The 25,058-nt window shown below is 43.9% G+C and overlaps 1 protein-coding gene across 5 annotated transcripts; it reads right to left on the bottom strand.

Moving 5' to 3' along the window:
• Nucleotides 1–226: 226 nt before the first annotated feature.
• Nucleotides 227–25,029, bottom strand: GIT2 (GIT ArfGAP 2). 5 transcript variants are annotated; one of them, XM_042865355.1, is made up of 20 exons: nt 24,943–25,029; nt 21,722–21,855; nt 21,162–21,274; nt 20,721–20,826; nt 20,266–20,352; nt 19,987–20,117; nt 19,777–19,871; nt 19,139–19,184; nt 17,650–17,701; nt 16,943–17,015; nt 16,505–16,602; nt 16,127–16,238; nt 15,715–15,857; nt 15,103–15,252; nt 12,491–12,739; nt 10,918–11,007; nt 7,834–7,916; nt 7,547–7,729; nt 3,651–3,714; nt 227–2,929 (listed from the first exon to the last, which is right to left on the bottom strand). In XM_042865355.1, the coding sequence occupies exons 1-20, from the start codon at nt 24,992–24,994 to the stop codon at nt 2,717–2,719; spliced, it is 2,274 nt and encodes a 757-aa protein (XP_042721289.1). In that variant the 5' UTR covers nt 24,995–25,029; the 3' UTR covers nt 227–2,716. The 5 variants fall into 5 exon arrangements, with proteins under 5 accessions (XP_042721289.1, XP_042721290.1, XP_042721291.1 ...); XM_042865356.1 differs by having other exon boundaries at nt 17,650–17,698; XM_042865357.1 differs by lacking the exon at nt 10,918–11,007.
• Between the last annotated feature and the right edge of the window lie 29 nt (nt 25,030–25,058).

The raw sequence follows: 25,058 nt of genomic DNA, 5'->3' as shown, positions 1-25,058 counted from the left end.
GTTAGTTTCCTTTTAGTTTCAAACTGCTGCAGTGCAGAAGGTGAGAGGAGTTTCAGCTGATGATTACACTTGATTCTCAGCTACTGTCATAGGAAATTGCAACTGAAAACCAGGCCCAGCACTTCAGCTGGCTCAGTACATTCAGATCCATCTTAGCTACAGGAACTCATCCATGACTTTTTCTCTTAAAACAGTGATAAATAATCTCAAGTATTTCACACACTGGAAAGGTTTTAGCATTTTATAGTAATACAGTAAACAAAAGATTAAATCAGACAGCATGACACTGAAAAATACAAGTTTTGGAAAAGGCAAAAGAATTTTTACTTTCCTATGCAGCATATTGTAAAGAAAGAGCAAAGTTGTTTACAAGGGGGGGAAAAAAAGGACATCTCCTTAGAAAACAACACAACAAAACCAAGAGTTTTATGAATCTTCTGACCTGCAGTGCTGTAGGATTTGGGGGCTCAGCTACTGCTCCACAGTTCCACAGCTGTGCCACTCTGTGTAAAGATCTGACACAGCACATAAGCCTTTGCCCAGGCTGCCTCTGTTCTACTGATGGAATCTGAGATCTGCACATCCCACATCATGTGCGTTGTTCTGGGGCAGTGCTGTGGTGTGGTGAGGACCAACCTAGAGTAAACATTTGTTCAGAGATGGTGGAAACTACCAGAAATACTGCTGATGTGCCAGAAGGCCAAATCAATCCATTACAGGTGGCCATGTTCTTACAGCTAGACCTTCCAGTGAGTCCTAGGAAAACCTGGAGCAAGGGCTGTCAGCTGCTGCAGTGTCCCTTTGTTTGGTACAGGTGTGAAGTGACACCTACAAGGAAACTCAGGGTCACCCAGCTTTGGAAACCAGGTAAGGTGTGTGAAAGGGAAGCATGCAGCCCTGGCCTGAGAGATTTAAAAATGCTGTCTGCTACCTTTCAATGATGCCAAGTTCAGAACAAGCTCCCAGCAGATTATCAGTGTATTTAAGTGCCAGCAGCGTAATTTGGAAGGTAGTTTTCAAGATGTCTCTTCTGGTTCTAATCCCAGCCTGTCTGCATTCCTGTGAGCTTAGGGAAAGCATAGAAAGGGGGAATAAAAAGTCACCCTGCTGGAGATTAATTGACTGGATTGTCATCAACCCTCAGTTCCCAACTCAGGCTACTTAAAAAAAGGAGCTAAGCACAACATCCAGGAACCCCACAGCGTCCAGGCGCTCTGTTTATACACCATACAGCCTGACCTGAAAAGGAAGGCATGGCTGAAGTTTGTTTGCTAACCTCCACACGGCAGTTTTTGCAGCAGGAAGCCTTGCTGGCAGGCTCTGTGCCCTGTTTGTCACACAGCAGACAGCCGGCCCTGGCTCAGATGCTTCTGTGAAAGCTGTCTGAATGTTCTCCTCAACTGCTGACACGTGACAGCTGCTACAGCTCTGCAGCTTCTCTCCTGCATACAATGAACTGGCTGCCAGCTGAACTGCTGCGGGCTCCTCCAGCATCACAGCGTGCTTCCTAGGAGGATGCAAGGAGGCAGAAGTTAGCTCTTTTTTTCCATGCAGTTTAGATTTTTTTGGTAATTATGGTCTTATATGTGGGTTTTTTTTTTTTGAAGTTTCATGAACTGGAAAAAGCTGACATGCACGTGGATGTTTACCCCTGTGTACCTCTGTGAAAGGCAGCCTAGCACGGGTTATCCAGCATACAGCCTGACAAATACTGAATGCTTTGCACAAAACTTATGGGATATAAGAAATCTTTTCACATTTGGGTACAGTGAGGTACAGAGGTTATATGCTATGGCAGACACAGCTTCTTTTAACTGGCACTGTAACTTCCTTTTTTTTCTTCCTTTTAAATCACAAATCTTCAGTGAAACTTCATCGATGCTGCTGCAACCATGGCGTTGCCTTGAAGATGACAGAGAAATTCCATAGGAAACTTAAAAATGAGTTACTGAGCCAGAAACAAAGGATAATATTTTAACCACTAATGCCCTAAAGTAACATCAAACATATATATTAACGGCATAGTGACAACTAAAAGAAATAACTATTCAAATTCCTTCCAAAACAGATAAAGTGACAAAGACCTTGTATAGTTACATGTAACAAGCTTGGATGCCCACAGCTACTCTTGTTTCAGCAGACTAAAAAAGTACTGTTATTGCACAACAGTTGATGGGAACGGGTCAAGTCTGGCTGGTACTCCATCACCAGGACTACAAGCATCCTGCTGCTGGTGAGCAGTTGTCCTGGAGCCTTCAGAGCCCGCTTCACTGCAGGTTTCTCCATCAGCAGCAGCAGCACTGCACACGAGGCTCCAGGATGGACAGAGCAGGGTGAGATCCTGCCCTCTGATATGTGCAGTTGTCTTCGGTGGGGATTTGGCAAGCAATATCTGAAAGCAGCAAGTGGCCCCAAGGAAACATCTAGCAAGAGCTTGATACAATGCTGGTACGTGATATTGGCTCAACAGCTATTTGCAACATGCTACTATTTGTAACTAAACTGGCAACACAGGCACAAAATAAGGCAGTGGGTTAAATTAATCATTAAAATTGTTAGAAAACATGCAAAAATAATACTGAGTTTAAAAAAAAAAAACAAAAAACAAAAAGAGGTTTCTTGCCCCTTTAGTTTTTCCTCATAAAAATCCAAACAGTTCCACACCTATATTTGAAATCCAACCTCTAAAACAACAACAAAAAAAGCCGAGTGTGACTCAGTTGTTGTTCTCTTTGGTTGTGATGGTAACCAGCTGCTTGGCAGCCTTGGCGATGTCGTAGGCGCACTGGATGACCTGCTGTGTGACCAGCTGGATGTCTGTCGTGGGACACGTCTCCACTGGAAGGGTTTTTTTGCACTCGGATTGGAGTCTGTAGGCACTAGATGTCAGCAGGCGCAAAGAAGTCCTTACCAGCTCAGATTTGGGTTTCTGGGAAAGCAGAAGTGGAACCAGACAGAAAAAACAGAAGCGTTTTAGGATGGCTTTTAACTACCCAGTCGTGCTCGACAAGTTGCTCTTTAAGGTGGGCCCTCTGCTGCTACAGCTCTGCTGCTACAGCGCATGGAACGTTCCCTCTGTGCTGTGATAGAAGCCATCGCTGCAGGCGTGGGGTAGGAGGGGATGGAACAAGTTCCCAGAATGTCACCTCTTTAATCTCAAGTGCAGGGACAGTGGATATGCAGGGAACAGTGATTCCTGCTCTCCATTGAGAAGTTACTCTCAGAAATTTTCTAATGCCCGTTTCCTGGCTGATATCAGGGCAGAGCACATAGAAGATGGTCAGTTCAGAGTAAGCACAACAGCATGAGATTCTCCTGCCAGTTTTACTCAGTAAAAAGACTCCCTGAAATTTACTTTGAAGGTCTACACATATCTGCATTGGGAAACACACTCAAAAAGAAACCAGGGGGTCCAGCTAAGTTCCAGTAAAGCCCCATAACTCCTTAAGCAAAAGGCAAGTAGCTCCCAGGTTTTCATGAACTGCATGCACTTTTTCAAGTTGGAAGTCCAAAGGTAAAATTAGAGGCCCGAATACGCAAATTAACCTTACCTGATTAGCATGGGAATAAGTATACGGATGAAAGATTCAAACATCAACCCATTTACAGCAAGGAAATCCAACAAAGAATGAAGCCAAAAACACACTTACTTTTGGGAACAAGGCTGCCATTTCTGTCACTGCCACGTGTATTCTCTCAGAGCATGGTATATAGCTGCAAACAGATGCAATCTATTATTCATCATGTCTGCACTGCCCTTCCTCTTCAGTTTCACTGCTCAGGGGCTGTTATTCTAGAAACAACTGGGTAACAAAACCCCATACGTGTTCCAAGGCTATCTGTGAAGGCTGTGCTTTAGGCAACTGCAGCAGATCCAGCACACAGCTGGGTGATTCCTAGGGCCTCCTTACCCAGCACTGCCAGCACACTGCAGCACAGGTCTGCATGCAACACCGTGGCTTCAGAGAAAACAAGAACTGATAACACAGAATCCTTTCCTCAGTTTTCATCATTCTTCACTCACTGTTTGAGGGAACAGCTGTCCAGATCTATTCTGCCAAGCACTGTCAGAAAAAGTCCCAATTTGCATTCAATTACAAAACACGTGCCTGTGAATATTAACTACACATTAAGTCATAACTTGCATTTCCTCCCTGCCCCTGAGCTTGCCTCTAAATTGGGCAGAAAGTCGCTCAGCTGGTTGTGTTTGGTGTATGTACAACAGACACAGCTGCTATGCGTGGCACAGTGTGCCCAAGCAAACCAATCCATGCAGTCAGACAGGCAGTAAAGGCTCCACACTTAGGCAGTATTTAAACAAAATCTGGTGTTGCTTTGGGGGGAAAAAAAATAACTGCTTTTTGACTCAGTGCAGTGCTGACAACCAGAAGTGGATGCAAACACATTTCTCTGCATGTGGGATCTGAGAAAGGTGAACTCTGTGTTTTGAAAGAGCTCTATCTGCATAAACCAAGAGACTGGAAGGGCACACTGCTGCAAGAGAAGTAGTTAAACCATGAAGGATCCAGCTAAAAACATCCTGGGATCTCAGAGTTCTACGAAAACCAAAGTGTTTCAATTGATTTCGTGTTTCATTTAAGCACAGCAAACACCATTCACAGTTCTCATACTGCAGTTCACAGGCACATGCAGCTTTAACTACCAACTGCTGTCACAGCAGTTCAGTTTTAGGCTAAATACCCAGTAATTCTATTGAGTTAAGCAGCGATGGCTGACCAAATGAATGCAGACTCCATTAGTCCTCAGAGATTGCACTTCTGACTCGCACACCAATTAGTCTGCTCAAAACAAGGCAATAGTCTTCAAGGTTTTGATCCTTCAAAAACTCCGTTTCAGTATTAGTTAATTAAGATGGTTCAGTCTTATGCAAAAGAACCTCAGAACCACAGCAACAGCATTCAAGAAAAACATCCAGCAGTCGTAGGTTATGGCAGATCATTGCCCTGTCAAGCAACAAAACCAAACTGCAAACCCCACAGTTGTTATGCAGCCATCTTGCAACACCAAATGTGTAAAAATGGGTCAGTTGCAGATGCACTGAGAAGGAAGCAACAGAGTGGGGTCATTTTGGCAATGCAGGAAAACTGCTCAAAAAAATAAATTAAAAAAAAGTGTATTTCTGTATGTCTCAAATCGCCCAAGTTCTTCCAAATAACCTAAAAGTGGAGGAAATCTTCCACGTCCACTGTAATTCCATTCTGCAAGTGACTCAGAAATTAATGAGCTCCCTGCAAGCCACACTGAACAGCACTTCACCTCATAAAAAAGCCAGTTTTGCTGATTAAACTCTCCACCAAGGCAGATAAAACCCTACAAGTACCCAAGTGAAGATTAACGATGCCTATTTCACAACACCTTCCCCAGGTTACTGTCAAGTTTATGGTATGTCTTGGAGGGAGGGCTTTACTGCTCACAGGAAGCTTGTGAAATAACCTGATGCACTGGATGTGTTCACACACATCCCAGGAAGACATCGGGGGGGTTTGTGGCAGCTCACAGAAGAGAATCCATCATCACCAGGAACTGGTGGCAAAACTCTTCCTCCGTTTCTGACACAGTAATACCTGGGGTTAAAACTTGGGAAGTTATGTTTTAGAGAACATTTCACTTAAGTTTCCTTTTTATTTTAGGCATTAATGAAATATTTGGTCAGGTTAGAAGACTTTTAACTTTTTTTTTAATTGGTTCAAGACCAAATTATCTTCTTGTTCAACACGTCAGCTGTATCAACAGTTGAAGACCTAAAGCTGAAAAGTGGGAACATTGCATGCAGGGAATCATGAAAATTCTGCACTTTTGCAACAGTGCAGAGAAGCAGCAAGCCTACATTGTGCTGTCAGTTATCATCATTCATCTCCTTGGGCAACAGGCACAGCAGAGACAGAAGAATATCTTAAACTAGGGCAGCTCAGTTCCAGTCTGCAATTCTGTTCTGCATTAAAAGGAGCTTCAACTGAACCAGCTTGTAACTCCCTGCACTCGATACCTGAATTTTCCTTATCTTCCACAGCATTTCATGCATAGCCTTAACGACCCCTGTGCACAGGGAGGAAGGCAGCAGAGAGAAAGAGAAAGGACACTGTGCCTGGGAGGCAGGGACAGAGGCCAGAGTACCAGGAGGCAGGAGCGGGCTGCGGGCTGCGCAGGGGCTGCAGGGGAGCTCTCTGAGCCCAGGGAACCAGGGTGCTGCAGCAGCCAAGGCTGTGTCTGAGCTTGAGGGTGCTCACACGCCTGAATGGTCTACAGGCCAGAGGAGCACAGGGAAAGGAATGGAAGGAAGTCAGGAAACAAAAAAGGGAAGAAGGTGTATCATTAATAGATTGTTTTCTTGCATCATTTTATTACTGTCTGATCATCTATGCAGCATGCCATTCTTTTATCCACAGCACTGCCAGCAGGAATTTGGAAGCTGTTATATCCCCAGCTATCTCAGTTTATCAAAGAAGTGTCCCCCTGTTGCAGGGATGGAATGGAGGAACCATTCTCCTCCATCCCGAGCAATTCTCAACCCCTCAGACAAAGCCAGGGAACAGGAAAACAAAGAAAACAGCTTCACAGTTCAGTGAAGATTATACTCATGTAAGTACTGGCAAACACCACCATAGCCCAGGCATGGTACACAGAGCACAGAAAACAGCACAGGTTGTTTAAATATCTATTCATATCTATATCTATATCTATATCTATATCTATATATAATATATATATATATAATATATATATATTATAGATATATATATAACAGCTAAAAGCTGGGTACACTGCACTGTTTTTTCCAAGGAATATTGTAAGCCTTGACATACGGAAAACCCAAACTCATTTAAAACTTCTCTTACTATTGCTCCTTATTATCTGTGAGAATCAAGTAACAAAGGACTGCTGTGGAAAAGGTTATGGGCAGGGCAATGAGCTCAGCACTAACACATTAGAACTGTGAGAAGGAGGAAAGGCAGTGCACTGTCCCTTCTAAAAATAGAAAAGAACCAGAAGGAAAAAACACAGAACAAGAGTGGCCCCATTGTTGTGCACTTCGCTCAGCAAGGCAGGAAGTGAGGGTTTAACAGAAATCATCTGATGGGTGATGGGTGCAGAACGCAGGGCTGGAGGCAGGACACAGCTCACAGTGAGACCTGCCAGCTTTGGCTTATCTAGCGACCAACACCGCTCCACATCTAACACGTGTTTGTACTTGGAAGATCTAATTGTTATTTACACTCCTCGTCCTCCAGAAGAGCTGTGCAGGAGCTCTACCTGATGAGCAGACTGTGACTATGGCTTTTACTTGCTCATGGTTATTCTGGAAATTAATTGCTCAAATGGACCAGGAGTTCCCCAAGGGAGCTGAAGCTGTGCTGACACACTGAAGCTGTCCATTACTTGACGTACACCAGGGAACAGACCTACACTCTCCATGTGTGTGAAATCCAGGGTGAACACAGGCAGTTAGCAGCTGTACTTCTGAGAATGCTTGCATTTTATTCATTTTCTCATAACCTCCAGAGCTTTTCCAGCACACGTGCCTTACCTGTCGTGCTTGTTCTCCTGTGCTGCACGCAGCAGTTCCTGAATATTCTTAGTGATCTGCTCAGTCTTCCGAATCACATCTTCTGTACTGGGCAAACTGGAGCTGGGGGCTGTGTCGGTGTCCTCAGGGATGGACCCCTCTCCCTGCCAAACGACACTCCTCTGCCTTCCCTTCCTGCCCGACCTGCGAAGGAACAAAGCTGAGCTCGGCCCTGCAGTGCAGAGCTTCATCACCACTGACTTCCCTGTCCTCCAGCAGCACGATGCTACAGCATTAGCTCTACCTACCCCGTCTCCTCCAGCTCCAGAGGGGCAGTGGTGTTATCATAGTCGCTCTCAGGCACACTGCTCTGCTTTTCCAGCTTTGAGGCCTGCAACAAAGGCAGATTTGTTTCAGCATCGTGCAAGAAAGAGGAGCCCCAAGAGGAGTGCAAGCACTGCATCCCACCTGTGTGGTTTGCCCTTTAGCACGACAGCCCCTGTACCTGCTGCTACTCCAGAGCCCGGCGCACCAGGCTGTCCCAGATCAAGGGGTAGGAGGCCAGACCAACCAGAGTTAAGGCCAACCACAGAACGAAAGCAGAAGGCTATTCACAGAGCCAAAGGCCCAATATGTTCCACCTCCTATTCTCATGCAGACCAGCTTTGCACCTCCCAGCAATGCACCCAGCCCATGTGGCAGGGACGATGCTGTTTTTAACCCTGAACTCCTGTTCAAATGTCTGGGTTTGTTTTTGTTCTTTTACCCTCCCCAGCAGAGGGCTGCTAATACAAAAGACCATATGTGCACCACACCAGCTCAAGAGCACCCACTCTCCCCACACAGGCTAACACAAAGCCCCTCTGTTAGGGAGAAACTGAAAGCAGACTTTGAAATACAAAGCTAGGCTTCCTTTTCTGAACAGGTTTAGCCTTCTAGAATAGTTTGTTTCCTGGCATTACAAGCTCCTGGAACATCTACCATCAGGCCAATCTCTGCAGTTCACACAGACCTGCAATCTGAAGCCCTGTGAGGCACACTCCCAGCTTCAGGCAGGCTCTGAGAGCACTACACATCTGCCTTTTCCAATCTTAAAAACCGCAACGCTCATCAGAAGTGCCTGCTACAGCTCACCCACTCAGAACCAGACCCATCAGTGTCACTGTACACACAGCTCAGGCTCAGCATCAGCTCCCACCTCGTTCACAGGCACTGCTCACCCAAGAGGGCTCTCTGCCCTTCCTGCTGAAGAACCAAAGCTAAAGCTCCTCAGAAACTCTGAAGTTGAGATGAAGGGAATCTCTAGTGTTAGATTGTAAGCGATATCTTCAATCAGCATCCCAGATCCTTACAGTTAGGAAACAATGCTTTTGTCTTGAGGGTGGACCGAAAATGTGACAAGGAAACATTTTTCACTGGTTAAGAGCTATTCCATTTATTAAGCACTTACCTATTGCTAACACCACCAAACTCAAACACCCAAAGTCCAAGAGCTTTCCATTCACTTTACAGCTACTTTGCAAAGAAAAAAAAAACCAAGGATTCTTTGAATGCTCACCTCTGAGGATAGCTACTAAAGATAAACTCCACAAAGTGACAGACATTTTTTGAGGATGAGGACTTTATATGCAGTCTGTGGTTTTAATATCCAGCACTCCCTGTAAATGCGTTATTTTCCCAACTGATATGGAGGACATTAGAGCCAAAATAATAATCACAAAAAGGACGGAAGAATTTGGAAAGCAGGCTCTTCATCCTGGTGGAAAGAGGCCAGTCTGACCATCCAGCACCCAAAGCCCCAGACTGCTTTTAGAAACACTCTGTGTCATGTTGAAAATGTGAGCAGAGACTGCAATGATTTTCCAAGGAACTGAAGGAGATGGTATGTTTTCATTGTATCAACCATGCAGAAAAAGTAGAATAATAAAAAAAAAAGAGGGAGAACTTCCCCCCAAAGATCTTTTCAAAAATAGTTAAACCTTACAAGAACTACAAACATTTCCCTCTCAAGTTTGTTCTTGAGATGTTCAGAAATAAGCCAAGCTTAAACCCTGAACATACGACAAAATGGATATAAGCTACTTGCAAGTTTCTATGAAACGAGCCATAAGCATCTAAAAACACCCCGAAGGACCTGGCATTGCTTTGTCCTTCAAAGCTGAAGAGGTTGAATCAGCAAGATCTCAAAATGCAGTCAACTCGTTGTGATGACAGAGGCACCTCCTGCAAGCAGTGCGAGCTGGAAGTGCGGTGAAATGGCCACAGCCAAGCTGAAAGCTGCTCACCTGCAGCACTCACGAGTTTGTGACACATCAGCTGCTGGGGGCCCCTGCACAGCCCAAAATGGACGCTCTCCTAGAGCTGCAAACAGAACTTGATTTTACAGTTGTTACAGGGCTCCCAAACTAAAAATAAAGCCCAAAAGAAGCTGGCGCTGACCAGGCTATCAAACCGTTAATTGTGCTAATTGTGTCCTTGTGCAAACTGGCATTTAGGGTTTCTTCTAGCAAATGAAGCTGAGCGAGACCAGGTTTAAATCTTCCACTACAAGAGAGAAATGTTTTTAAAAGCTTAAGGAGCTGCCTGAGGCTTCTCAAAATAGCTAACAGTTGACACAAGAAGCTGCAGTAAAGGCAGCACCTTTGGAACAACAAGAGCTTGCAGAATGCGTTTCACATTGCTATTTTCTTCCCTGCTGTCAACTGTTTTTGTTCAATATGGCTTTGTAGAGCCTGATGGAATAGCATGTAAGCTTCCTTTATACACACTCAGTGTCTTTCACCTTGACCTGAAAAACAGTCTTGCTAACAGCAATTCCCACACCCATTCAGACTTCCATCTGCTAAGGTCAGCAGAAAGCAGGCTGGCCAACACTGAAAGAATGGTTGGGCACTGTGTTTGGATGCTGAAAGAACTCACTTCAAACAAAGCAATGAACACCTGTAAGATAAACAGTCAATGAATATCGACGTGGATTGGTGCAGCCTGATAGCCCCCAAAGAAAGCAGGCTCAGAAGTTAGGACATGCACGTGCCTCATGCAGTGCATTTTAGTCAAGAGGAAGAGTTACATATTGGCTTATGAAATATCAATGAGTGCTTGCCAAATCCCTTTCCAAAGAGCAGCCAACTTGTCTTCTGGCTGTTTTCATTGTTATGCAGCTCAACAAGTGATTTGGAGTGACTGTGCACAGGGTTAAACTGAAGATTTTAGCCATTGTGGAGTTAGAGAGGAAAGAATCCACAGCACGGTGCGAAGAAACGGAAAGTGATGAAACTGCTTCGTGCAAGCATGGAGGCCAGTGAGCATAAAAGGGCAGAGGACAGAGGCGTAAGCCTTCTTGGAGATTGCCACCTCCTCCAGGTAAAAGGCCAGTTGGGAAGGTACTTAACCCTTCGTGTGCTTTCATCCCTTGACCAGGAAAGCGTGGAGGGGAAGGAAGGTAGAGATGAAGAGGAGGTCACAAACGCGCTCCTCCCGATCTAAAAATGGGAAAGAGAAAAACACTCGGGCAAACCGACACCAAAAACAAATCACGAGTAATTCTTAACTGAAATAAAGGAGCATTCTTGAAAATATGGGAGAGGACATAAAGCAAGAATGATTTTGAGAACTTGGCTGAGCCTGAGCAGACAATTTATTCAATATCCCATTGGCTTCGTGGTGATTCTAATCCTGATTTTTAGAGGCGCTGAATTTCACAGAGAATCAAATGCACTCACCATAATACCAAATTAACCAGCCTCCACACAGCAGTGCTTCAAAACCACTACTTCTACCCAAATTTCAAATTGCAGAAAGCAAAGGACCCAAACGCAGCACTATTATGTTTTGCACGCATAGGCACTGATGAAAGAACTCCGGTGTTTCTCTCTGTCAGAAATGCCTTATTAACATGTCAACATCATTTCAAATGCTACAGGCTTCATAGTTTTTAAGTTCTTTTTAACATAACTGCAGGGAGGGGCGAGGAGAGGGAACAGCATACAAACTTCTGTAGCGATTCCCTGGGGTGCACACTGTCCTCCTTGGAACACTAACAGAACATCTGCCCTGCTCCCACATCAGTGCAGGATCCTTGTGGCTAAAACAGAGCTCTCTACCAATGCATCACATGGGAAAACACTAATCCAGAAGAATTTGTTCAACTAACAGAACTACACCGCCTGTAGCCTCCAGTTCCAAACTCAGGACAGGAAACTGGATGCTCAGTGAAAAAGCTGGCATCAGGTCGGTAAGGGAACTGTTGGCCTGAACCTCTGATTGACCACCTGAGGTGAGCACTGGGTCAGCCACAGGAGGTGAAGGTGGTTCAGCTGTGTGATTGGAAGGGGTGGAGCCTGGCTGCACCTCCCCTAGACCCCATTTAAGGGCTGAGTGCCACTGAGGAAGGGTCTCTTTCTGGAGATTGCTCCTCATGTTGTTCCTTGCGAGCCTACAACACTGGTGAGTACCTTCCATTTATCTTTGGTATCTCACTAAGCTCAACTTCTCTATATGCTTATTGATCATCCGATACTTTACAACATCTGTGTACTTATTGATCTTACAGGTTTGTTCTTATTTTTTTTAAATGTCACTCTAGGGTTCCACAGATGCTCATGCAAGATATAAATCTATGAGTTGCACCCACCTTCTTAGAATACTGCTTAGAAACTACTTTCTACCTCCTTCCTGGTTTTCAAACAGCTGTATGTTGATATTTGGAAAATATATTGTGGTTAAAAGAAACAGCTGAGCAGAAGCCAAAAGCTTCAGCTTAAATGTTCTGGAGCTGTTACAGCCTTTAATTCTCAAAACATCAGGCTCCTGCAGACATGTTAATACAGCAAACAGTAACAACTCTTACAGTTCAAAGTCCCTGCAAAGTGAACAGTTGAGCAGCTTTGGTAAGCGAGCACAGTTGGAAGAGACAGAAAAGCTGAATGAAAGGAGAAGTGCAGAAGCATTAGCAGTTTTACTTACGTGTGGAGGAAAAGGCTGCAGTCTTGTTATGCTTTCTTCTGGGTATGTGACCTCTCCCATGGGGAGGTAGGGTTTCTGACCCGATCCAGTCTCATACATGGACATGGGCCTGCTACCCCGTGCAGACGGCCGTCGCTTTAAGGAAGAACTGCTGCTGGGGTCTGTGTATTCAGAACCAGCTTGGACCTGATATATATTTGTTGTGGCCTGTCTTCTGAGGCTGGTATTTTCACTCTGTAGCGTTTGAAGCTGAAAGAAATGTTTAGCAGTGGGACTTTGTTTTTTCTAATAGCAAGTGTCAAAAGCAAACTGACCAGGCAATACGTGCTTGTCTGCTTTACTAGCAAATCCAGCTTCCAGGAGCTGGGGTTTGATTAATTCTTCAGAAATCTATTTGACTTGTTTAGTATAGGCACAGAAATGTCTATGTTGCAGATCTGGCAAATATTTGAGTTGATTTCCAGCATTTGCTTGCTGGGCTGCAAGTGAAACTGGATCTTAAAATTGGCTGTTGTAGTACAAAACAAAACACAAACACACACAGTCTGCTCCTTTCAGCCTGGCTGCAGTGGTGTGTGGATCACATACCACAATGAGGATGCATGGGGAAGGACTGCCAAAAGAGCAGTTCTTTCAAGCAAGGTGATCCATCTCAGCAGTCAAACAAGAACTTTGAAGAGAACTATAACACAAGGCCCACAAAATCTGAAAAGGCCCAAACTAAAGCACAGATATCAGAGGCAGTGCAAAGAAAACCAGAGCTTGCTTTGCAAAGCAAGAGGAGAGTTTAGCTTATGAAAATAAAGAATCAGCTACTGCTTTCTAAGAAGCCAACAAGAAATAATTTTAAAGCTTTTTTTATTACGTGTATTTGATGGATAGTAAAACTGCAACAACCCTGAATTTTTATGGAGCTACTAAGAGTAAGTTTGCTATATTAACACATCATAAAGAAGAAAATGTAGAAAAAAATTATGCCTCAGCAATTTTCTAACAATATACCAAGTACTGCAAACAGTTGATGGCCTTTTAAACATGAAATGGCTCATTTATTACTGGCATTGACTGTAGTCACATGCAACCTCAAGAACAGCACCTATTTAAATATCTTTATTTTGATAGAGGTGAAATCTGTAGCTTCCTTTTTCCTAGCTTCTGCCACTCTTTATAACCAGCTTTAGGTGCAGTTTAATCCAGCAGCTAATGTAAATACACAGCAAGCTCTTAAGCACCTGTATGTTTTAAGAAAAGTCTGCAGGCATGAAAACTTTTCCCATTAGAATGCCCAATGAAAAAGAGAACTGTTTTCCTCTGAATTGAGAGATAATCTCCCCTAAAGGGGCACTCATCAGGTGCCTCCTCTTTAATTAGCATATTTGAGTAACAGTAATGCAGAAGATCAGGTGCTCTGTTAGCTAATAAGGTGACAGGTAAAGGACTTGAAAAAAAACTTCTAACAGGTTTGTGGCCTTTTAAGCCCTCGATTAGCAAATGAAGGGATACTAAAAAAAGAAGAGAGCCTTTTGAATGACATCTTGCACCAGCACTGCTGAAGTAGTACAGATGTATCAGTGCCTTGCCACAAATAACCCAGCAGAGAAGTCCCATACTGAACTGCAGCTTGCAGTAGCTCAGAGCTAATCCAGCTGTTGCTGCTTCTCCCTGTCCTGTGTCCCACAGAGGCACACTGCTGCACTGCACAGCCACCAAGCACTAACTGGAACGAGTCCCACAGCTGTGCACATCACCAGGACATAACATCAGTGCAGCATTCAGGATGAGTGAGCCCCAGCCGTGCTGCTTTTCAAGATGAGTTCTACTGCAGCAATGGTTTCTCTTTTGCCACATCATGTAAGCATGCACTGAAGCATCATTAATTCATAGGCCCTCTTTTTTTTTTCCCCCCCCCCCCACACATGTAGGTTAAATCTGTTTCAAGAAACTCAATGTCAATGAAAAGTTAATTCAACAGATACAGAAAAATGCTCCATCAGTACAAGCTATTGGGGGCTGGGGAACAAAACAAGAAAACATTCTGAGATCTCTTTGGTTCCTCTCTGTATTCATTGTGCCAATAGATCTCAAAGGCTGAATACAACTGTAATAAAAAGTTGGCATCAAATAGCCAAGGATATTTGAATTTGCTGATATCTGGGCATCAGACTGTAGGTCAGTGGTGCCTCCCTGACCCAAAAGAACACAAGGGTGGGGAAAAAAAGTCATGAGCACAGGTTTCTCAGCAAGAGGATGGCTTGAACGCTCTGAAGCCAACTTTTTCTTTAAGGAGAGCCTCCTGCAGGGCATGCTATATATACTGCAGTATTGCAACTATCTGGAAAACAGGGCTTTTAACACTGGGTAAGGGAATCCATCTGAAGAAACACTCAGCCCTTTTTAGACTAGGTGACAAACAGGATAGTCAGCTTGATACACATGTAAGTTCTGCTACAGAAACATGTTCCTATCTCCTACCTAACTCTAAAGCAGGTCCACTTCAAAGATTTTCTCACTATTCTCATACTGGGTCATTCATTTCATCTTCAATTTCAGCAGTTTTACTCTGGCAACTAAAACCACATAACTGGATGGGGTTACATTATTGTGCTTGTTACCTTTTTCTGCATGATCCTCAGCTCATCACTCAAGTTGATGTTCACTTTCATTAGCTGCTGAATCTTTACCTCAGAAGCCACCAGTGCATTTTTAACTTGCAGATACTCTTGGGCTGTGACTGGTCCATCTGACAAGTCTGAATCCAGGCTCTAGAAACAGAGAGAGAAAACTCTTTCTGCTGAGAGAAAGCAGGACAATGACTGCCCCCTTTTCACCATGCTGCTTTACTTTCAGGAATGGCATAAAAATGTCAGTATTGACATGCTGTGAATATTTTTGAGTAGGAACAAGTAAATGTTTGTGAAATCCCATGTAACCATTGATTAGAGGCACTTCAGTAGATCCAATTTCATCTGTGCAGTCAGGTCTTGTCTTGTGACATGCACAATGGCACTGTCTGTTTTTCTGAAGCAGCCTTTTAATTGCAGTATAAATTCTATATATCACAACATCTAATTCTGTAAGAAAGTATACATAGGCTGAGGGATAATTCTAAAGTGAAGTTGAAAAGTAAATATTCATTATCTGATTATTTGTAGGTGTTAATTTCCCTTGACTTCAGACTACCTTTATGAATGACTTTGGTGTGCATACCAATACCACAAACCTACCTTCTGCCTTGTTGATTTAGCTGCATTTGTTTCCAGATCAGTATCTTCATCTGAAGCAACACTGTCATAATCAGGCTGGTCATTATCCTGACTTTCACTGCTATGTTGATTGCTGATTGATTTGAGTATCAGTTCCACATTTTCTGTCAATCAAAATCCATTTTAAAATATACTAATAAGTTGGAAGGAGAAATGGAAGTGCATAAAAATAATTAATCAAATAAGCTCTTTACCCAGAGAGACAGGACAGGTTGCTATCCATGTGCCAGTTTAGTTCTTTTTGTCATGTAAAAACATTCTGAGTTTCTTTCTTCATTGTACTTCTGAATGATGCTACCCTATCTCACATCAGTTAAATTACTGCAAGATTGATGTGATAGGATAAATGAAAGAGCTGCCAACCAAAACTCACCTTTTGAACCAGAGAGAGGATTCCCCTGTTGTCTTCGTTTGGCATCACTTAAAATATCTATAACTAGTGTAGCAAACTCATGAGCATTAAACCGAGCCAGTTTCTGCCTTCCCTAAGTTAGAAAATAAATTAATAAAATTAGTAAGTGTCATATAGTAGATGAACAGCACAATTTCCAGGCAAAACAAAGAGCACAGTGAGCTGACTGTTCAGTTTAAGCATCTGCAGAACTCTAGGGAAGAGGTAATGCAAAACGTTTTTTATCCTCTTCACAAGCAGTTGCAACTCTTCTACAATAATGAAGAGCAGTAGAGCAATATTGCTTAGAATAACTGGCTTGTTGAACAAGAACAGATTTATAGTATTAGGATCATGTACCTGATTTCTGGTTGAGGAGTATTCAGGATTTACAGGAAGAAAAGGGACCACTGTGGTCTCTGTCACAAGAGTACTATGATTCTGAGTAGCAAGCCAAACTGCTCAAGGAAGGGAAAAAAAGAATAATAAATAACAAAGGATTAAACTGCCTGTGCTGTTCAGCAGTGCTTTCTGTCAAAGAAACAAAGACCACAATTTCAAGCACGAAAATCAATCAATTCAACCAAAGATTTCTTTTTCCCCAGAGGTCTCTTTGATAAAAACAAAACCAACCAAACAAAAAAGACTTAAATGAACAGGCACCTGAAGACAACATAATAAAAGAAACTACCACTATCAGTAACTTCTTAACACAAAAGTATTTTAAACAGAACACATGCTTGCAACTAGCATCCTCTTTGTGATGTAACAATTCATGTTTTATCATGTTCTGCTCACCTGCATCTGTTTCCCTCCTGTCAACTTCATCATACACATCCATGGCAAGTTCTTCAAATAAGTGGTTGCTTAGCTAGGGGTAGAAGAGAAAAATTACAGCTGAAAATCAAACTGAACCTATTAAGAACCTCTGTAACATTGAAAATAGAAGTGCACAACTTTGCTTTCCATTGCTGCTCTTCCACCCTGTGTAACTGTGCAGGCTGAGAAGCAAGCAGTTAAGTTATGCATTAAGCAGGTGTGAGTTGCAGAGCAGTCCTGCAGGCAGGGGATGTGTGTTGGGTCAACCCACCCAGCCTGCAAAAATACAAAGCAGGAATCTATCTATGCATTTAAATTAACTGCTACCACCATGCTAAAACAGACATTGCTGAATAGAACAGTATCATCACAACTGTGCTTCCTCCTGACACAGTTCTCATCTTGGTTCAGTTTGCTTCAGCTAAAAGCTTTTTCCCTAAGCTGTATTTGGATTTGGTCACAAACACCTCAGTAACGCTGTTTGTGTTAACAACAACTAACCAGCAGACAGCAATGATCTATTTTGGCTTCCCAGAAAGTTAGAATTAAATAATAGCATTTAACAAATTGTGACATTATTTGTTTAGGAATTGATAGTAGCTGAAACACCAGCTTGAAGGATGAAGGGCAGCATTTGCCACATCACACTAACAGTGCTGCACAGCACACGTGGAAGTTCTACTTACAGACTGAAGCTTCTTCTTAGCTGCTTTTGCAAGTTCTGATAAATCCAGACTGCTATGAAAACAAAAAGTGATCATTACATCTACAGCATTAAGGGCTACTTTAAAGATAAATCCCACACATTTCAATGATTAAAATCTCTTTTATTTGATGCTGTTAGTATTTCATACAGTCCTTAGCACATCATCCTTTCCAATATTACCAATACACTAATTAGCATACTCTTACACTTTACTAAATAAAACAAAATCAAAAGGATCCCAACAACCCTTCAGAATGGAAGTACGTATCTGCATGGCTCAGGGGGTGATAAAGCGTTTTGTAAAGCAACAAAATGTTTTCTGTAGAGAACCTGAAAAACATGCTAAACTGTAACCAAAACTGGAGGAAACAAACAGGCTTTATTCCACTGACTGCAGGAGGTATGTGACCATCAGGCTGCCAAAGGGCTGCAGCCCTGCTTTATGTTACTCTGTACCCATTGGGAAATAAGCTGTTCTGCTAGCTCCCAGCCTTGAACATGAGGCACAAGATGAAAATTCTGCAGCTCAACTGAATTAATCATAAAAGACACAGATTAGGAAGCTGACAAATTTTAAGCCCATGCTTCTATCACCCAAGGGATGACATCCCTGACCTACAAAGATGAAACGGCTCAAGTAAATCTCTGCATGATTGAACATCACAGGGATTCATGTAGGCTGCTGCCTACCTAAGGAAAATAATGTAAAATAAAACTTAAAAGACCAGCAGAGGACATCAGGTGGAGGTGAGACTGCCAAGTTGCACTCCAGGCTCTGCAACCTAAACGCATCTCTGAATGTTGTTTTCCTCATGTCAGCTTGCTTCTTCATGCAATGTACAAACGATGCTTACCCTGCTCTGCAAAATACTTTGCACTGTACTCAGCCTAACAGCTGACTACATGATATTAAAAAGTAACAGACCCTCTCAGTAGGCTTTTTTTTACCAACCATTCCATAGTAATTTTTATTTGTCTTACAGCTTTTCAGAGACAACAGCAATAAACTGAACAGCAGTTTACTTACAGCCGTCTTATTTCCAATGGCATGGCAATAAAAGAAAAATGTTTATGACTTATGATTAATACGTGATATTTTTCACACAAAAAATGATTTAGTTGACTGCAAGCAAAACTTAAGAGCACTCAGGTAACGAAAAGTACAAACACTGTCAGAAATCATGCTTTTCTGCAAGCATTTGTTTCAAAATGCAGTATCAGGAAATAATCAGATCCTTACATTATTTGAGAAAATCTGTTCCCCAGAAATATATGTTTAATTTAATTATTCCATCTGCATTTCAACAAACAATAAGCTTCTGTAATTTTCTGATGTTGTCTAAGAATGATGAAAGCATGTCATAAGTTAAAACGACAACAAGCTTAGAAGTGATTTCAAAGAGGAAAGTTTTCAGTCTAACTCCAAGGATTGTCTGTTTACACACAGCTTTCAGGCATGTCAAACTCACCTATCCGCCATCTGAGGTATAACAAAGTGCTGTCCATTTTTATGATCTAGAGTTGAAAACAAACTATACTTTAATAGGCTGTTAGTGGGAGATGCAGTGGGAAACCCAGGGATGTTTGCAAACCCAGAACAGACTATCTTGCAAGTCATCACTTAATTTCCAACTACAGGAAGCTAGCAAGTCTCCAAAGAAGGCTCCTACCATGATTTGCTCATGTTATAAAAGCTTCCAATTAAGTCTTATCAACTGCATTATTATTTTTTTCTAAATAAGCTTCAGTTCCAATGTAGGTGCCCTCATGGAACCTGATGGCTAAAAATTTCCACGCGTGTGCCTTCAAAGAAGCACTCATTGAATGGGATGATACTCTGCTTTTGCATTTCAATTAGAATAAACTACTTAAGTTTTTTTTAGTTCAGTGCTTCTGCAGTATGCCCTGCAGACTAATCAGCATTACAGACATTGTATTTTCCCTGCAACTCAAGAGTACTCATCTGACCTTGCACGTAATAAGCCCTTAACTTACTAAGATATACAAGGGACAAGTGTAGTAATATGGAAACAATACATATCACAGATTGAACTGCCCAACAGTTATTAACATATAAAGACCTAGGGGTGCAGGTTTTTCTACTCACCTGGTTTCCTGCCACAGAGATAGAAAGCTAACCTGTCAGTGAGCTCATACTGAATTTCTACCAGGCGCTCTGCCAGGTCATGGTGTCCACCTTGTCTGGTTCACACAAACATAGAAAGAGGAGTTCTGTTAGTCACTCCTATGTAAGTTATACAAAGAGAAAAATTTAAACATAAACATTTAAAAACATCACGTGTGTCAGAGCTTCTACCTTGCATAGTCAACTGGAGTTTTTCCATTGGAATCCTGTGTGCCAGGGTCAGCACCATACACTGCTAATAACTCTGCTTGTAAAGTCTGTCCTGCCTTAGCAGCAACGTGGAGTGGGGTGTTTCCTTTCTCCTACAGGTCAGTAAGGAAAAGCACATCACTATTTCATCAACAGCTTTGAATGTACCATTGAAATATAACACGTCATCTGAAATCTGCATCGATACCACGAACACTAAAGATGGATCACACATCAAAATAATGAAAAGCAGGTTCATACAGGATGAAAGAAGTTGGCTTGGGCTCCCAAGGAGAGCAGTCGCAAACACGTCTCCAGGTTCCCCGTCCTCACGCTGGAATGGAGTTGCTGAAAAAGGAGGAGGATTCTATTCAACACAAAGGCAGAAACGGTGATTCAGCAATGCTTTTAGAAACACTTATACAAGAATTCTTGCTGCAGCTGTTTTATATAATGTTTTTTTTTTCTCCCAGTTAACCTAAATCATTGCCTCTGAACCATCCACCTCTCCAGAATCTCTGTATGTTCATATATTACATAAAAAGCTGCTTCAGGCTGAAGTCAAGCTGTGTTTGTTTACATAACAGTGCTGAACAGCAGCAACAGTTAAGTCAAAAGCAACTAAATTCAGTTAGATTTCAGTGTGCTGTTACACACAAGCTGGAGCTTCTGTATGCTGCCAGGATGAATAACAAAAAAGCCACCAGTAGACTCACCTTACTGAGATCTTTGGCAGTTACACTGTCATCCTCACGGCAGGGTAAGCGATGAACAAATGCTAACATTTGATATTTAGCTCTAATGAACTCAGCTTTGTTGGGACTGCAGAGAAACCCCAAGCAACAAAATGGGAAGAAATGTTAGTGCTTTCGAAACAACAGACATCAGCTATTACTATTCCAAGCAAGACATCAGGAATCAATAGCTCATAGAACTGAAGCTGTATTTCCATCTTTGAAATAAATTGAACAGTAATCATTGAGAATGTTAAAAAAGAAAATCTGATGACATGGAATACCCATGAACAAAGAACTAGTTGACTTCTATCTTCAGAAACAAAACATACTCGGGTTCCCATGTACACCTTGCTGCCTACGTCACTGCTGAATAAAACAATCACACCTCTACAAAGAAAAGATCTGTGACTTTCCACTTACTGCACTTTATCCTGAGGGTTAGCTTTGCGCCTTCCACTCATTACAGAAGCAGGGTCCAGCAGTGAATGTTCCCATATGGAGTTAGCACCATTATTATACAGCGTTTCAACCATCTGAAATCCAAAATGTATAGAGGCAGGAGTGAAGAATGTTTGCTGCTAGCTGCACAGCCAACTCAGCAGAAAGCTGCAAGTACTGTGAAGACCAGCAGCAGGATGGCACTGACTCAATATTCTGTGCACCAGTGCCTGAAACCTACTGGGGTATCAGAGCCCAGCTGATGTTTAGGAGGCTGTTGTGTGGAATGTGATATGAACCCCCTTCCAATTCTCTCCACAACATCTCTATCAAAGAGAAGCATGCTATACACTGAAGATTTAGGTTGAATCAGATGCATTGCACAAGTCTGAAAGAAAAACTGAAGGTCCCTTCCCAAAACAAAGGTATCAAATAAAAAAGATGTTTTTTATTATATATATAAATTATTTTTATACACGTATATAGAAACGCCACAAAGAAATTCTAGCTTTAATGAGGGAGGAGATGCCATTGCTCTTTACCTGCAGCAGTGTTGGAGGCCATGGTGTGTGCTTGAGATGTCTCACTTGAGAGATATGACGCCCCAAACTCCGGTGAACGCTGCAGCACTCGTCGCAAATCAGAATTCCCCTGTTTATGGATGCCCAACAAGGATCTGAAAAAGAATACATTTATTACAACCACAGAAGGCAGCGTGACTTCTTATTTCAGAGTGTAAAATGACTTTGTGTTTTAGAACTCTGTATTTTAGCTTTAGCTTTACTGCTCTCAGAAGCAACTCCAGTTTCTGTCAGTGACAGAAGAGGCTCCATGGGCCAAGAACCCTGCGGGAAGAGAAAGTGAGCAGCAAGACAGATTGTCAGAGCTGGCACATTGCAGGAGGAAAAAGGAATTCAAGATCTCTTCCGTTTTGGAAAACTACATAACTCCAAAGCCAGCGATGGGTTTGAGGCTGAATGAGTACAACACAGGCCTGTATCTGATGAGAGCTCTTCTGCATCGTGTCAGAATACATCTAAGCAATTGTGCATCACAAAAATCTCCTGCTGTGACCCGTGCAATAAATATATTGAATCCATGAAACGTGAGATCTGATCACTGATGTGGTTTCTGAGCAGAGCTGATGCTGTGTGTGCTGAAGGCAATGCAGGCAAACCCGTTCAAGCCACAGCTCACAAGGGAAGGCAGCATCTACTGACAGATGATAACTATTACACAGCTCAGAGCCAAACTGAAGTGTATATTGTAGAAAAAAAAACCTAATCTAATTTAAAAAAACAAGGTAATTAGGAGTTTGCATCCTCATTGTTAAACATTCCATTATTTTAACAACTTTCACTTCTAAGACAGAAAAACATAACAAAATGAGCTGTGTTAACCCCAGCCTAACAACCCAAGACTGGAGGCATCCTTCCAGACTAACGAACCTCGTCCCCTTTCATTACAGACAGCCTCATCATACACTCATTCATACATCAATGTGATCTGAAAGCCACTGTGCTCCTGGTTTCAGTCACTGGTCAGTGGTGTTCCCCAGTGCTGTTCCTCAGGGGGTCGGTGCTGGGGCCTGTCTTCTTCAGTGTCTTTATTGCTGACCTGGATGAGGGCACTGAGTGCACCCTCAGTAAGTTTGCGGATGACACCAAGTCGGCTGGAAGTGTGGATCTGCCTGGGGGAAGCGAGGCCCTACAGAGGGATCTGGACAGGCTGGAGAGCTGGGTTCAACAAGGCCAAATGCCGGGTCCTGCACTTTGGCCACAACCACCCCAGGCAACACTGCAGGCTTGGGGCAGAGCGGCTGGAAGACTGCATAGAGGAGATGGACCTGGGGGCATTGATTGATGCTCGGCTGAACATGAGCCAGCAGTGTGCCCAGGTTGCCAAGAGGGCCAATGGCATCCTGGCTTGCATCAGGACGGTGTTGCCAGCAGGAGCAGGGCAGTGATTGTGCCCCTGTACTCAGCTCTGGTGAGGCCACACCTTGAGTGCTGCGTCCAGTTTTGGGCCCCTCACTGCAAGAAAGACATTGAGGCCCTGGAGCTGGTTCAAAGAAGGGCAACAAAACTGGTGAGGGATCTGGAGCACAGGCTTTATGAGGAGTGGCTGAAGGAGCTGGGAATGTTCAGCCTGGAGAAGAGGAGGCTCACAGGAGACCTCATTGCTCTCTATTCCTGGGGGGAGGTTGTAGTGAGCTGAGGGTCGGCCTCTTCTCTTGTGTAACTGGTGACAGGACTAGAGGGAATGGCTTCAGCTGCATCAGGGGAGATTCAGGATGAACGTTAGGAAATACTGCTTTTCTGAAGGAGTGATCAGGCACTGGAATGGGCTGCACAAGGAGGTGGTGGAGTCACCGACCCTGGAGGTGTTCAAGGAACGGCTGAATTTTGTGTTGAGGGACATGGTTTAGTGAGAACTGGTGATGGGTGGATGGTTGGACTGGATGATCTTGTAGGTCTTTTCCAACCTTGGTGATTCTGTGGTCACGATCTGCTCCTCAATATGCAACATAACCGGCTCTGTTCAGCTACAGCAAAGTAAGCTCCTGTTTATTTGGTCACTCCATAGCAGAAAGGAGGCTTCAGCACTCTTCTGAAGAGAAAAGCAGAAGCCTTGCTGGTAATCTGAGCTCCCACACACTGCATACGAGGCTAACTGAACAGCAGCAGGAGTTCAGCACTGCAACCTGCTCTCAAAGTCACTCTTTAATTGCAAGCGGTGTTTTAATTGAACTACACAAAGATTTGTGGGCTTCCATTCAGTTCAGACATGTTGGTTATGACAGAGGGCTGTCAGGTTATAGGAGGACTGTTATTTCAGGATTAAATTAGATGTCTGTGTTGGAGTTTAGTCTGTTTTTAAAGGCGATACGACTCAAATACACTTACATCGGTGGCAGAACACAACAAAAGCTCAAAAGGTCTCTCAAGTTTGCTTTCAGGAACATGGCAGAGCGGTTCAAAACAGGAAGTGTGCAAGGACAGGCGTGCTCTGTGGGTACGAGAAGCGAGCTCCTGCCCCAGCATAGGAAACGCATCAGAAAAGAGCACGTAAACTCGTGCACAGCACAACCACTTGTGGTCCCAAAGGAGCAAAGAGAAGCTGGGGAAGCCAACGTGGATCAAACAGTGCAGATCGAACAGGCCGTGTGCAGGCTGCTCGCAGCTCGGGCTGCCCAGCGCCCATCCACGGCCTCGGGCACCTCACGGACGTGGCACCACAGCTCCGGGCAGCGCCGCCAGGGTCCGACTGCCCTCGGAGCCCCCTCGGACCCGCCTTTCCTTTCCCCTCCTCGCACCGCCGTCCCCATCGGCTCACGCTGCAGCGCTTCAATTCATTTCACCGCCCCCATCAGCGATCAGATCCGCAGAACAGAAAAACACAAAACAGGCAAACACAACCCACAGAAAACGCACCGACCTGGCAGAGACGGACAACAAGCACACGCTATTATTCCAGAAAACAAAAACAAACCAGTTCTGAGCAGCAGCGCTACAGATGAGCAGCAGCGGGGACGAGGAGGAGTTTCAGAGCAGCGTTTTGTCCTCGCAGCGCCGTCAGCGCGGCTCCCCCCCGCACGGCGCTGCCGCTCTCCGCCGCCCCGCCCGCCCGCGGCACCTGCCCGCGCCTCCCCGGGGGAGGGGGTGGGGATGGGCCCGGCTGCCCCCTCCTCCTCCTCCTCCTCCTCCTTCTCTCCTCCTTCTCCTTTTCCTCCTCCTCGCCCCCGCGCTGCAGCCGGCCTTACCCTGCGCGCTGCAGTCCGCGCACACCTCGCTGCTCCTCAGGCGCTTCGACATCGCGGCGCGGAGCGGGGCGGCCGCTTCCTGCCGCGCGCTCACGGGGCCGCCGCAGCCCCGCCGG

This window comes from Lagopus leucura, unplaced genomic scaffold (genome assembly GCF_019238085.1).
Source record: "Lagopus leucura isolate 7727_CA_CO unplaced genomic scaffold, USGS_WTPT01 Super-Scaffold_806, whole genome shotgun sequence".
Taxonomy (NCBI): Eukaryota; Metazoa; Chordata; class Aves; order Galliformes; family Phasianidae; genus Lagopus; species Lagopus leucura.
Note: the sequence above shows the minus strand (reverse complement) of the source record. Positions and strands in the feature narration are given on the sequence as shown.